The following is a 14,824-nucleotide window of genomic DNA, read 5'->3' as shown; positions in this document are numbered from 1 at the left end:
AAGATGAAAACACGCAGCTGCAATAAAAGGATGAAAATATCAGCTGCAACGTACATGAGCAAGTCTGTGCTTTTGTTCTCTTCTGTTTTAGGACTTAAGGCTGAATGCGGGGGACAAATAATCATGACAAAACTTTAGATCACTCATTTATTACATTTTTTTTTTTTTACAAACAGTAAATGGCACGTTTTCATAAATAACACTAAGCAATTCATTTTAACTCTCTTATTAAATAGAATTCTTTTCATTTGTAACAATGTTTCTTCCCATCTTGCAAAATTACTTTTTGAAACTTAACAAATGTAACAAAGACAGGAAGGATATAAACAAGCATGCCACCTGCATATTCAACTCCGGAAAACTTGAAAACACACTTTTTGCATCAGAAACATTTAGGAGGAGCGATATCATTGCACTTCTTTTTTCAGCAAATAGCCAATAAACCAAACAATACCAACACCGTCTGTGTGCAAACACTTTTTTCTCAAAAATATATTACAAATATGTACAAAATGCTCCCGGCAAGTCTTTTCATTCACGCATAGGCAAAGTCATGCTGTAGGTAAAGGTCAACTTGACATGCAGGACAGTTTTTGATTTAACTAAGCTGCGATGCTTTGGTGTAACTGAACCTTAAGTTGTTAGAAGCAAGCGTGTCACTTGAAACAAGAGGAATATTGAGGAATGATTGTCCTCTGGCTAATAGATCCATTTAGGGGATATAATCCCAGCTGAGAAGCTTGTGGGCTTCTGTTTTTACGACCCCCCCTCGGGCTCTTCAGTTTAAAGCTCTGCAAGGCAAATACAGAAAGTTTAAGTCTCACTTTAATCCCGTCAGTCACAAAGTTTCATGTAATGCAGTTGTTAAAATTGGCAGTGTGTCAGTGAGCGGCAGTAAATCTAAACTACTTGACACATATCAGGTTTGACCATTCATTTTTTCCCCCTGCTTCCTGTGCTGGCATTTAGTTAGGGGACAGTCCCCGTGTCCATTCCCGAGATGTCAGCCAGTCCACTGGCTGGCATCTCGTTTGATATATGAGGGCCTATAGGAACAGTCAGCAGCCGGGGACAGTTTCTAAAATAATCCACTTCACCCGCCCTAACCCATCCCGGCTGGCTGTGGTGGGCATTTCACCCAGTTAATGACAGGCTCGGTGGGGCAGATCAATTTGCCCAATAAAAATAGAATTGATTGGTTGCACGCAGGCAGGCCTGAAGAGACAAGCAGCTGTGCTTTATGTAACATGGGGTGATGTTTGAGGATTGAGTAACGTTTCTTGGATCCATGCACAGTCGGAATTTAAAGAAGTTAAACATGACTTGGCAAAGATGAAAATGAGTTGGACGGGGTGAGTGACAGAAGTCAGTCAGCAGTGTATGACATGTTCCTGTTCAGCGTCCAGCACTCTCAGAGAAGAATTGGAAACCTGGAAGGAAACTGAAGCGCGATTTTTGCATTTTTAGATCAACACCTCATCAAACTCAGCATAAAGCGGATGATTGTTGTCTTTTGCACTGCACAGAGACTGCACAGTTTCAAGGAATTGGAAATCTTCGAGTGTGTCATAGTAAAATTTGGATCCCACAGCCACTGAACAGAAAGCTGATCCTTTGGGCCCAAGACAGGCCATCGTCCAGCATGTGATTTACTGTATCGTGTCTCTTTAGCACACGTAAGCAGATATGTGCAGAAAAGAACATTTCCATGTATGTCGAAGATTAATTACTGTGGGCTGACATTACAAACCAACCTGAAGAGTTGATGTAGAGGCACTCAGATGGATGAGTCCTTTACCTTAATGTCAGATGTCACGGCCAACCTCTGCTATCATTGACTTCGGCCTGGAAATAACAGATTAAAATTGACGATAAACAAATATAAATATGTTGCCTGGTCGTCTAAACCATGTTAGGCTGTGTTGCTTAATCAAATCTATATGTCTGCAGAAGTTCAAGCATTCACAATCACATTAAAGAGAAGCAACGCACTGATCAATTTGCTGGTGAACCTCTTACATAATATGCTCTTCATGCCAATGGAGGAAGTTGTTTTATTTTTATTGCTCTAACAGATGAAATATAAAATCAGTGGCTTCTTGCAGCCACGGGATTTAAGTGCAACAATATATGAGTACTTTTCCATATTGTAGCTGCATGCGCTGTAGGACTGTATGTACTACAAAATTGGGTCACCTTTCTTTGGGGAGTGTTGAATTACTCTGCTGCTGGTCTTGCTCAAGTCTGGGGGAGAGGCACATAGTAGTAACATGCATGTTTAAATGAGCATGTGTAAACAAAGAAATTTTAATATAAAATCACTTGAAAACATGTGACTCACCTTTCCTTTTGTGCTCTGATCTTCTCATCGTCATACCTTTAAGAAAAGGGGATAGAAATGCAGAATGATGAGGAGTTCTGTAACATCCTTCTCACCAGTGCTGAAGTTAAAAGTTCATCGCTCTGTGTTGATGAAGCTCATATGCAGAGACATGTTAAAGAGAAGGCTTTTGAAGGAATCTGCAGTCCTGAGATAAAATTCAGTCACTTGTAGAAGCACTTTTAGGAGCAATAACTTAAGCGAATCATTTTCTGTATGACTTTATCATTCTCCCACATAATTGAAGCAGAATTTCAGCTCACTCTTCTTTATAGTGTTGCTTCATGTCATTGAGGTTTAAAGGCATTTGTGTATGGACAGCTCTCTTATGGTCCTTCCACAGCATTTCATCAGGTTGAGGTCTGGACTCGATCCTTTTCTTTTTCATCCATCGTGTTGAAGATTTGCTGCTGTGCTTGGGATCGCTGTCCTCCTGCATGACACAGTTTCGGCCAAGCTTTCGCAGTCAGACAGATGGCCTCACATTTGACTCTAGAATATTTTGGTATACAGAGCTGACTTAATGGCTACAAGGTGCAAAATACCCAAATCATCACACCTCCACCACCATGCTTGACAGTTGATTTGTGGTGTTTGATTTTATTGAAATGTGGTGCTGTGTATTACGGCCATTTGGTCTAATCTGTCCGAAACTTTCCCCTGGAATCCTTCCAAACAAGCAACACTTATTTAATCGTTTTCTATTTGTGTTGTCATGAAAGGTAAAATTTAACATGCTAACCAAAGCCTTGAGAGTCCGATATGTAACTCTTGGGTTTTTTGCAGTTTCTCTAAGCATTGCATGGGAAGATTGTGGGGTTGTGTTAACATTTGATTAGCAGCATGTATTAATTTCTATGGAAGCAGTAAAGGTGCACTTGGTTTTCCACAGATTCCACAGAGACTTTCTTTTGCACACGACAGTGGAAAAGTTTGTCTGATGTTGGCTCTGTTTCTTCTGTTTAACTATGCACTGCAGTTCTTCCAAAGCCTCAATCATCTTTTGAATTTGTTTTAAAATCAGTCTGCCATAATTCAGTTTTGAGCACTCTTGCACAGTTTGCCATAATAAACAAAAAAAATAAAAAGTGAATGCCTACTCAGAGTTGTAAAGCTCATGTTGGATTTCTTATATGTTTTTAATTTCTTTCCGTGAGGCACGTTGTAACTTTGCTACATATATAAAGTGTTTTTTAAATATTAATATTATTTTAATCACCTGCTGTTTCGTCTGCACAAGTCCATCTAAGTAAACAGTGAGAAGCAGACATTTAAACAAATGTGAAAAACTGTATATCAGTCTTAGTTATCCATAAACACTGTTGGACTGTTTGAATTCTTTCAAGATGTCAGGATTTGGACAATGATGCATGTTTTGTAATTTTGCCTCTGGACATCATATCACAAAAAAACATTAATGATGTGACCAAAGTGCAGACTTTCAACTTTAATTCAAGGAATTAAACAAAAGTATTGCAAAAATAGATTAGGAATAAAAACTATTTTTATATATTCCCTAATTGTCAGAGAGTCAGTGGTGACTGAACAATAGACTAACAACAGTTTCGTGACCTCTTCCCTCTTTATTCCATAACAAATTAAGCAGATAACAGACCTGGAGTTGAGTCTTGCATTCAGTAGTAAATACTTATGGAGCTGACTATATTGCTGTAAGCTTGCAAAGCAGAGTATAAGCTATGAAAGACACTTGAAGCATCTCAACAGGGACCCTTGGTGGCTGAGAGTACTTACTGCAGCACACATTCAGGAATCTGCACGTGCTCCATGGGGATAATCTGACCGAGTTCCTTCAGGGTGTGAACGTAACGGATCTTATCCATGAACTTCACACTTCAAAAAATATAAACAACATTGGGTTACTGTCACAAATTAATCCTAAAATATATGTGCATTCAGCCACGTAGCACAACATACGTACTCTGATTATGAAACAGCAACACTTTTCTCTTTTTAATGTTTTCAGTGTAGCGATGTGACAACTTTAAAATGCTCCAACCTATTTTCCCCTTTCTCTCTTTTGTTTTTAGATTTGTTAAGAGACAAGCTTTCACGGCCAAATGTGTCATAAATATACCTAATGAAGGGTCTTGAGATGGCCAGGACAGTGCGGATGAACCATGTTGGGTGAGCGATGATGAGACACTTTAGATTCTTCCTCAGTCTACAGGAAACAAACAGAGTTTATTACAATCCCCATTATAACTTTTAACTGCATGAAATCCCATGTATATTGGTTATCTTCATCTCTAGCATCAAGAACATCTTCAGCTTCACTATCTTCTAATTTCCCAAATTGTTTTCCGAGTTATTTTGACACTGTTCATCTTACTTTCTGTCTATCATCTGGTAGCATCTCTTCAGCCAGCTGATGCCAGGCATCTTTCTGCGAGGAGTTGCTCCATTCAGGTAAACAATCATGTAATCCTCTGCTACCAGCAGCTCCAGGCTGCTCACAACATACCTGAGAACAGACATGAACAACCTATAATTGTACATGAAAATAGCACATAAAATCCCCTCATTCGATTTATGATGAAAAAGAGTTCTGATATTTTATTTGTGGAGATAAAATGATCTTTCATTTAAAGGGGGATCCATTAAACTCACTTCCAGCTCTAGTTCATCTCATAAACTGTACCTGCAGGATGTTACACTTTGATTAGTGAGGCCCTGTTTTGAAGCTTTAGGCTGAGTATTTTTGGCATCACCATTTCATGTTTTGAAGCCAAACATGTTGCCCACGGTCTTCCCCGATCCATATCATACTTTAACACCCCTTTTTAATGGGGGTGTTTTCTGGTGTCTGTGTGTGGCGCTGCTGGGTAGTCTGTGCTGGCAAACAAATGTTACCGGTCTGGTAGTTACTCCTGGGTGGGTCTGGGGCAGGCTTGGGGACTTGGGGTACCTCTGGGCGGGGGTTTTGGCTGGACCTGGGGGGCTTGGGTGTATTGGTGGAACGAGGAGCCTCTTTAGCTAACTCTTAACCTGGGTTTTTATTGGCTTATGTAGTCTGGTAGTTGCCTGAATGCTGGGGTGGGTATAGTTCGGGCGGAGTGAAGCACACACACTCCCGTTCTCTGTTCGCCATCCAGGGCTGGAAGAGCTGGCTGTCTGGTCAGGGTCTGGGTTAGGGTTATGAGGCTGTTGGGCTGCTCTGCTGCTGCGGAGGCCAGGGAAGTCTACTTGTCTCCATCCCAGAGTGAAGGAGACCATCTCCTGGGTCTGTGGGCTGATTGCCCTTCTACGGGTTGTTGGTTCCAGGACCTGGGAGTGTATGGGGAGTGTGAGTATGTGTACGGCGTCCATTTCTGTGTCTCCATGTTGGGTGTGTGTGTGAGTGTTTGTATACCTGTGCATGAGGGTGGGAATGCATGCTTGTGTTGTCCTGTTTGTCTTTGTGTGTCAGGTCAGGTCTCTACCTCTCTTAGAACATCTCAGGCCAATAATGCCTAGTAATGCTCCACTTGTGAAAGTAAATCTGTTTGTCATTTTATGGCCTTCAGACAACAATTCTGACTTCTACACTGCTGCAAAAAGACAGGAGGAAAAAAAAGAAGAAGAAAGGGGTGACTCAAAACTCATGCACAGTACTGGAGGGATTTACTGAGGTCATAGGAGCAGAGGATTCTTCTCTAGAATCTGAACTCAGGAGTGCCACCTGCTGGCTATTAGAAATAATGGCACAGATTTCAGGCACTTTACTGGCTCAAGTTCTCAACATGACGTCTGGTTTTTTTCTTCATCAGAAACAAACTGTTTTAGCTCCCTTTAAGGTCAAGGGGCGGGGCTTCCATGCTCAAAGCCAGAGCAGCGTGACTGAGATGACCATATCAGGATATCCTCTCTTACTGACATCACACAGCGCCAAGAGTAGAACAAGCCGTTTAGAACTGACTATTTTGAGCAGTCTGAAATCAGGGATCACTATCTCAAACTTTAATATAAGCTCTCCCATTACAACAGTATGGATTTAAATAACATAAAAAAAAAACCCATAACAGGTCCACTCTAATTTTAAGAATTATTTGATTCATTATTTTACATCCTCATTGGATAGGAGACTTTTTACATTGGAAACGTTTAATGGATTGTAGAGTGAGAAAAGAAGGAAGTAAGGTTGTCGCCATGTGATAACAAAGAAAGGATCTTACAGGAAGAGATTTTCCATGATGTACGTGTAGTCGTCACAGCTGCTGTCAGGAAGGTAGCAGGCTGCAAACACGATGATGGCATTCAGACCTTCCCCGTAATATCCTGACAGAAGAGAGAGATGCAGTTGCTCCATTCGTAGTGGCAAATTATCACGTGGCAGGTAGGACATGTAAATGTGTCTGTACTCTTTTACATTTCACCTACGTTTTACATTTAATACCAGGAAGTGGGCTGATAAGATTTATAATAGCATAACCATCCTAAGGAATCCATTTGGGGAAACAGTCTAACTAACCTCCATGTGTGACCACTCTCAGGTACGGCCTGATGACCTGCATATCGATCCGTTGCTCCTGGTCGCCAATGATCACTGTTCGCCACAGACGACCTGACGAGTCTCTCTCCTCTTCGCTCTCACCTGGGAGACGCTTAGCAGTAGCCACAGGTGTGTCGTCTGAAAACAAGGTGACACCAGAAAGCAGCTGCTCACAACACATGTAGCCAACATGAGCAGAGCTGGCAAAGGGAAATGAACCTTTTCAAAGCTATAAATCACGATTTATGATGACATTTAGCATACAAACGTAAAATGTACTCTAAGCTCTTTTTACAACATGTCTAATTCATACAAGCACCTTTTTCTTCTTCTAAATGTTTCTATCTAACATTCAAATAACAACTTGGGGGTTCAGCATCTTGCCTGAGGATACTTTGGCTGACTGGAATTGCCTCAAACCACCATCCTTCCAATTAGTAGCTGACCTGCTCCACCTCAGAGGCAAAAAAGGTCCATATTTGTCAATGTAAACAACAATATTGCTGAAGTTACTGCACATAACCTGGTGCAATTCAAATTTTCCCTTCTTTGTAAAATTAAATATCATGAAATTCTGAATTTTTCCACCTCATTTACAATGCAGGCTTACTCTTCAGCTCACCTTTATACTAAATATGTGGTATTGGCTTGTTCAGACAGCTCAGAGGCCACACCAACAACAATGCACAATACAACTACTCAACATGACTGACAGAGACAACGCCTTTAAATGGAGCATAGAATAAGCGCTGATGTCACTGCATGGCTCAAGCACACGATCAAAAATATGTTACCAGAGAGCAAAATATCTGCTCCCCTTGGATGTGACCTTCTTGCGTTGCTAAAATTTAATAAACAAACAAAAAAACCTGCTCAGCTGGGTAAAAACTCATCCCAAAAGGATACACAGACCCAGCAGCTATTTGTTTTAAACCAGCACGATCCATCAAAGCTGGAAGCACAGATTTAGAACAAGAAAATCCAGAGGAAAAAAAACTAAAAGAGATGTGAAGAATGAGAAGCAGCAAAGGATACACCAAAGGGCTCCTAACAAAAGCCCCTGCAGAGGGGAACGAAAAGCTACTACTGCTTAGAAAAAGCTGTAACATCTGGACCTGAGCTGATCACTGACTGTGCTTACATTCATGTACTGCACAGACACGAAAGCCTCCCTTATACCTGGGACCTGAAGGATCAAATGTAACCCCTCACTAGACTGTAAAACTGCTAGAGCTCCAGAGCAACACAGGAGTTAGGATTGATAATGTTAGAGCCACCAGCCTTAAATTGGTGTTAAGGCTAATTTTTAACTCTCTTCGGCTTTTCTCCTTTGTTTAAATCAACACACAGTACAATGTAATATCATGTTTTATTGTTATGCTTTGTCTTTTGTGACAGTACCCAGCATTCCCTCTTTTTTAGAGTGTGTGTCATTGTTTTCATTGTTATACTGTGTGTGTTTAATAGTTATTGTGTTGTTTTTAGCTTGCGGAAATAAATGTGCCTCTATTCTACATTTGTTCTGGTTTATTACAACTACCATATAAAACTATATCATTACAGAAAGATTATGTACAGTTTGTTGATTTGTCCTCATTATGTGTTCTAATAATTTCCCCCATAGAAGTTTTTGGATGCTAAATTTGAACATGCATGTACCTTCCCACTCTAGCTCGTTGCCGTTGTTGATGAACTCCAGTGAGTCAGTCTCATCTGGAGTCTCGATGTCATCAACATTGATGTCCAGGTCGTCGGGCGTTTCCAGGAAGTCATCAGAGAGCACCGACCCCTCGCTCTGATCCAGAGACAGGTTCATGTCGGGGGCGACCAGCGTGCGACGCTTACGTTGGGTCATGGATTCGCCGACATTCAGAGTGGTGGGAGGATCTAAGACAAAATGTTATGAAAGTATGGATACACCTTATACGTATAAACATGAGTGTGTCTGTATAAAAAATATAATGGTGTCTATTTAGTCCACTTACTGGTCCTGCTGTCAGAGAGGCCACATGCATCTCCATCCTCTGGCAGTGGCCTGCAGGGAAACGAACGCAGCATAAATAAACAGTTAAATTGGAAATAATTGTACATACATAAGAATTATATCTGGCTTAATGTCTTCCTGCTGCCAAGTAATGATTGTTTTGGCTGTTATATAATTGTATATTATAAGCACAACTGTTAAACTAAATAATCTGCGATGATGAAAACCACTAAAAAACCATGAAGTACTAACTTTCAGTCCCAGCATTTTGCTCTTTGCCCTTTGTTTTTAGAGAGGCTGCGATGCGAAACCCGATTTAAATGTATTTCACCCTGTCGTTTGAGAAAGCAACACCAGCAATTACCAACTCCCCTCTGATTTTATAATAGGACAGCTGAAACCTCGGTGAGGGACTGAGCAGGCTAGATTAGAGTGCACACACATATGCAGACAGGCAATAACAGAGACTTGCATACACAGACAAACACACCCTGAAACACCACAAGTATGGACTGATGGAGCTGCTGGATAATTGCTGTTATTAAATTGTCAGTAGCTATGTAGAAGCAAGGTTAAGACCGCACCGACAAGTATTCAAGAGCGAATTAAGCAGTAGGGAAGAGAAAAACAATTTTCAGTGTTAAATAATTTGCTTCTAACACAGACCTCCAGGTCTGAAATCCCCCCAGATGAATCACAATATTCCACTTCTCTTACCTAATATTCCACCACCATAATTCATGTGAAGTCATCCTGAGATATTTTTAGCCTTGTTAAATGCATTAAACACACGCATTAGTGATTCTGACACAAAAGCATTTTTCAGACAGTCACAGGACTTTGCTGCATGTACTATGTGTGGATGTTTTTGGAAGATAATGAAGGTTTCTCTGATCAGCTTCTAAAAGCATATTTCCCCTGCTGTCAAAGAAAGATTTTGGCCAGCAGTAGAGCGAGTGGCTAGTCTCCCATAGCTTGGACACTGCGAGGTATTTGACTGCTCCTCTTTTTCCATCTGCTGGTTGCTATTTTGTTCGCTGACTTGCTACAGCCTCATCACATAACACCTGATGACTACATCATGGAAAGTACACACCTGCTTCCTTTCGGCCCTCCGCGCACTCACACAACATGTGACAGACTTTCCATCGAAGCTTGATCTCTTTGAAAAAGCTTCTGCACAAATCAGACAAACTGCACGCACAAACACAGACTGTTTGTTTCTCTGCCTCGTACCTGGGGAAGTCTTCATCCTGCCACTCGTCCTTAACCTCCATGCTGTCCATACGTAAAGTGGCTTCCGCTGTACCCATCCTCTGACAGCGAGGATGGGCTTCAGCTCGCTGTAATAGGCAAACAAACAAAAGAATTCATTGAGCCGTTCACCAGGAAGTTCACCGAATGGTTTAACACACTGCTGACTAACTAATTCAGTCATTGCAGCCTTATTAAAGTAGACACTCCACCCAAATTGCACAACCTGAATGATGTCTTTTTCTGGCTTCTTATACTTGTCTTTATTACAAACTGAAAGTGGAGATAGATGAGCGTGGCTGCTTTATGATCAGGATTTAACATAAAAAAGTTTTAAGCCACTACCAAGGAGTTTGTTTATCTCTTTGTTTGCTTAGACGCTTAACCTGACCTGTCAATCATTCGGGCATTAAAAAAGACACCTAACTGAAGGGATGAACCAGTGTTGTATCTTCACTTAACAGAAAATCTGGGGAAGAACCTGTTTTAAATTATATCTTTAGGCACTTTGTTACTAGCAGCCTGTTGTGACACATTATTTGTTCCTGTTTCTTTGGTTGAATCTGTGAAAAATACCACAGATAACACCATGTGACAGACATAAAATAACATTTTTGCAGCAACAAGGTGTTTCCCCAAAGCTCTTAGCTGAAAATTCTACATAGTAGCAGACCTAAAATCTATCTACTGCAGATGAACAGCATCTGAAAGTCATGTTCTTATAAAATGGAAAAACAAAACAAAACAAAACAAAACAGAGAAGATGTGGCACAGAATATGAGAGATGCATCTGGCCTCTAAGTTGATGTATCTCTCTTCTCCTCACTGACGTCTCCTCAGAAATGACCTCAGTAGAAGGGTGGCGGCACAAAACTATTCTTAAGAAAGGGAAGCAGGGACAAAAGGCTGGTGTGTGCCAAATTACACAAGAACTAGACTGAAAACCATCCATAAACAGGTCTTATGGAGGGATGCATGTCTAAGGTCAGGGGAGCAATATAAGAGTGTTTATAGTCGTCTGTAAAACATGGTTGGGACTGAATTTCAGTCGGTGGTGTTGGGAATTATGTCGAAATTGATGGAAACATATATGCAGAAAAGAACCATCAGATTTTGATCCAGCATGCAAGACCATGTGAAAAATGTCAGATTGGAAACAATATCATTTTGTTCAGCATGACACTGATCCCAAACACACTGTAAATGCTGCAAAGTGCACTTGGATAGAACAAAACACACAATGGAGCACTACCAGAGCCTAGACTTCAACTTCACTGCAGCGGTGTGGGATCATCTTGACAGAGGATGCATTAAAAGTCACAGTATGCACAGTATTGTCTCTAGTTGCATCATGGGAAATGTGTCATGTATGAAGCTTGACCCTTGGAGGTGACACAAAAATTTGGATATGTCACCCACCTCTGATTCTGTCAGCTTCTCTCTGTTAAATTAAAATGAACTTCATTATGTAGCTGTTGCACTAAAGTAGTTGAGTATATCATAAACAGGTGAAGCAATGGACTCAGAGGAATTAGAGACTGGAATTGGACGATCAGGAAAGCAGAGTAGATGCGTTGTCTTGTTTGTGTCGGGCAGACTGTATTTAAGAACAAAATCTGAACCCAAGAACAATTTAGCCCTATGTGTTCTGTTGTTAAATCACAGAAATGATAGTTTGACATAACCAAGTCCCAGTGGGTTTTCTTCCCCATGATCCCTGGGGGAGGGTGACATAAACAGTTTCTCATACAATACAGATCCTCAGGGCACAACAAGCACCTGCTTCTGTAAAGCAGATCATGATCTAAGCTTCCATATTATATAGAATCAAAGCAGATATCTCCCTCCATGACATCATGCTCTATATTTGGTATTTGATGTAAAGGTTCACAGTGTTTTATTTATAGCAGCCTGACCATTAGGGATTAGTCATGCACAAAGTAAACATCATGTGTAAGTCTTGTGTCTCCCTATGTCACTCTCCTAGCCAGAGTTCCTCAGGCTACAGACACAGACTTTACTGTGATCCATTTGTCCACTGGGTTGGCACTGATGTGTGGAATAAAAAAACAGCAAATGTGGGCTAAAAGGTGCAGGTCCTCCAGCTACATGTTCCCAGTACAGCTGTATTGTAAATCGATTCTAAATGATGGAGAAAAGAGGTATTTGCACTGCATTGCCTGATAAGAAAGTTGCAGTGTTTGGTGCAGATCCTTAAATGCCATTTTAACTGAGACCTTTCTGCTTAAATTACATTTCAAGTTGCCTTCCTCTGATCTCACACGATGACTGCATGTGGTTTATTGTGGTGCGCATGTCTCTTTCAAAGGCTCAGCTGCATGCACAGTGAACTGCTGATTGATGGACACAAAGTAATGTTGCAGCGGCACGTGTTTGGTGGGGATTTATGTCCAGATGGCAGGCCTGTCCTCATTTCCCAAATGCTGTCTCGTGAACTATTGATGCTGTTGCGCTTGGCAAACCTGAGACCTGAAACAGGCGCAACACTTGCATAAATGTTACCACATACTTTTTTCTGACAAGTACTCTGTCTTTGATACACAACAGGTGGGATCAAGTGAAGCGGAGAGGTAGTTTTCGCTCGTCTCTGTTATGAAATCATTTACTCAAAGATAAGCATTAATAGAACAGTTGAAGATGAAAGGCGACAGAGAGGTGGTCATGTACAGCCTGAAGAGAATGATGTCCAAAGCCTAAAAACTTCTCATCTTTTCAACATCTCTTAATATCTCTGACAACACTGAAAACAAAGTAAAAAAATGATCTGTTTGAAGAGTGTGACACCTGAAATCTGCTTCATCCTGACTGTGTAGTTGCAGTTTGATCAGATCAGCTTGTGTTCACAGAAAACCAGCGGCTCCCACGACTGTTATCCCACTGTGATCTAAACATTTCCCCTTTTCCTTTTTTGAGCCCGCTCCACTTCAGAATAAACAAACTAATAATAAAAAGAATAATCTTGGGTCTTACTGTATCACTCTTATTGAGAAGCTGACAAAGAAAATTTGTGTTTGCGTGGCCTTTAAATGCGTGCAAAGAAGCTATTGTGTCACGACTGCCAGTCCTCAATTAGCAGAAAAACTAAAACCGTCTCAGTGATTAATTGCGTGCAGTCACAGAACGAAACAAAGCACTGAATGTCACGTTTGATGTTCTGCCCTCTGGGCCTCCCATCAGTAGAATCTGTTCAGAAGAAGAGCTCTTTATGAGAGCGGAAAGCGGAGAAAACCATGGTTTAAAAGCAGGATACTCACATACTGTAATTACAAAGGCTTTCTGCGTCCCTGCTTCCCTTTCAGATGGTCCCCCTTCCTTAAAGCTGCTGAGTGTGGATCATCGCTGATTACATCTGCAGGTGTGTGCTGAGGGCCTGGGCTGCTGGATAATTCTTGTTGTTTACCCCTGCTGTTAATGGAGGCTGAGGCAGTAACTGTGTCCTCCTGTAGAGAGGCGAATGAGAGGAGAGTCTGTCACCGTGCAGCAGAAACATCCCGCTCTCACCTTCCCAGCGTCCTCACTGTGCTGCTTTCTGATCTAAATAACAATAATCCTGACCGTGTACCTTTAGCATGTTTCATGATGATCACTCTCCTCCTCCTCCCTCCACCAACTCTAATGCCCCCACCCCAGGCTTTAATCCTGCTGCGATGATGTCAGCCGTATGGGAACAGTGTTATGATGGTTACGTAATAACAACTGCCTACCTTCTCTTTGATTCTGTCAGGCCACTTGGAGTCAGGATCACCTGTTTCCCTCACATTCAGTCCATTCTGGATTCTCCATCACTGACGGAGTTTGTTTCCTCCGGAGAGCAGGAAAAAAATGGATGTTTCTATTTCAGCGCTGTTCCCTGGCAACAGCATCTTCACCCATTACGCGCACAGTTTCTCGCTCTCTCGTTTTTTCCCCCACCATCTCTTATAACCTCTCTCTCCCTCGATGAACCCCCTCCTCCACACAGATTCCCCTCCTTTTCTCCTGCTTGCTGGCTCTGACTCTAATTCACCTTCCTCCCTACTTCTCCTGCGGTCCTCACAGCTGCACACAGCTCTCCGCAGTGTCACCGCACACGGAGTGGCATCCCTCCGGCATTGCCCTCAATACCCAAAGGGAGCAAGCACAACTTCCAGCTCTTCAGCTCAGGCAGAAAAATTAAATTCAGGTGTTTTTACACTTTATATTAACAACATTTCACTGCACAGCACTGAAATATGCCTGATTTATACAATAAGCGCTTAGCAGATGCAAATTTTGCATTAAGCAACAGTTTTATCTCTGTAAGAAATCACTTATTTTGTTGATGTTTACTGGAATTAGGATTCTATTTCGTTTCTACTTTATTTCACAGAAAATCATCTGTAGCTTTTTTATGGCTTCTAATGTTGTTATTAATTCCTTTTAATAGTTAATAAGGTGACAAAATATCACATGTTGATATTTTGCATTATTTTCCTCAACAAAAAGCATGCTTTTGTAACGATTTAGTTTAGTTTTTTAGTTACTTGAACTCAGTTATTTATTTATTTATTTTTTAACAGCACGACATAATCTATGTCGTGCTCTTCTTCTTTATTTTTTCATTTTTTTTCCATTTGCCAGCAGATGGCGTGAGAGTGCTCCACAAGTCAAACTCATCAGTGTAAAATAAGAGTTGGGCTGAGCTGTATTACAGTTTGTAAGGCTAGTATATTCAGCA

General features: G+C 41.2%; 1 protein-coding gene and 1 long non-coding RNA gene across 3 annotated transcripts in view; one reads left to right on the top strand and one right to left on the bottom strand.

Annotated features, from left to right (window-relative positions):
• The window catches only part of LOC146613180 (uncharacterized), a 36,627-nt gene extending 22,287 nt beyond the window's left edge, over positions 1 to 14,340 (top strand). The window contains exons 3-6 of one of the 2 annotated variants that reach the window (XR_014907050.1): positions 4,429 to 4,525; positions 4,752 to 6,713; positions 6,871 to 6,998; positions 8,542 to 14,340. This is a non-coding gene — a long non-coding RNA (uncharacterized LOC146613180). Of the gene's footprint in view, positions 1 to 4,428; positions 4,526 to 4,751; positions 6,999 to 8,541 lie in introns of both variants that reach the window. The other variant, XR_014907049.1, reaches the window with a different exon arrangement.
• On the bottom strand, positions 313 to 10,166 carry LOC146613181 (caytaxin-like). The gene is made up of 12 exons (XM_085377575.1): positions 10,090 to 10,166; positions 8,855 to 8,904; positions 8,529 to 8,756; positions 6,849 to 7,007; positions 6,553 to 6,655; positions 4,731 to 4,862; positions 4,476 to 4,562; positions 4,133 to 4,231; positions 2,342 to 2,377; positions 2,197 to 2,244; positions 1,799 to 1,845; positions 313 to 791 (listed from the first exon to the last, which is right to left on the bottom strand). Exons 1-11 carry the CDS (start codon positions 10,164 to 10,166, stop codon positions 1,806 to 1,808), a joined length of 1,059 nt encoding a protein of 352 aa, XP_085233701.1. The 3' UTR covers positions 313 to 791; positions 1,799 to 1,805.
• Positions 14,341 to 14,824: the final 484 nt, after the last annotated feature.

This window comes from Diplotaxodon limnothrissa, linkage group LG18 (assembly GCF_057381915.1).
Source record: "Diplotaxodon limnothrissa isolate DT_005_m linkage group LG18, D_limnothrissa_male_GT1.1, whole genome shotgun sequence".
In the NCBI taxonomy this organism is placed as follows: domain Eukaryota; kingdom Metazoa; phylum Chordata; class Actinopteri; order Cichliformes; family Cichlidae; genus Diplotaxodon; species Diplotaxodon limnothrissa.
The sequence above is the reverse complement of the archived record's forward strand: the minus strand, read 5'-3'. Positions and strand labels throughout refer to the sequence as shown.

What these genes read in the sequence shown, in the direction of transcription:
- LOC146613181 (XM_085377575.1), bottom strand. Translation starts at nt 10,166, where the DNA reads ATGGGTACAGCGGAAGCCACTTTACGTATGGACAGCATGGAGGTTAAG. An exon ending in GAGAGTGGTCACACATGGAG is followed by an intron (nt 6,656 to 6,848) that starts GTTAGTTAGACT and finishes CTCTTCTGTCAG; the next exon opens with GATATTACGGGGAAGGTCTG. An exon ending in ATCATGGAAAATCTCTTCCT is followed by an intron (nt 4,863 to 6,552) that starts GTAAGATCCTTT and finishes GTCTGTTCTCAG; the next exon opens with GTATGTTGTGAGCAGCCTGG.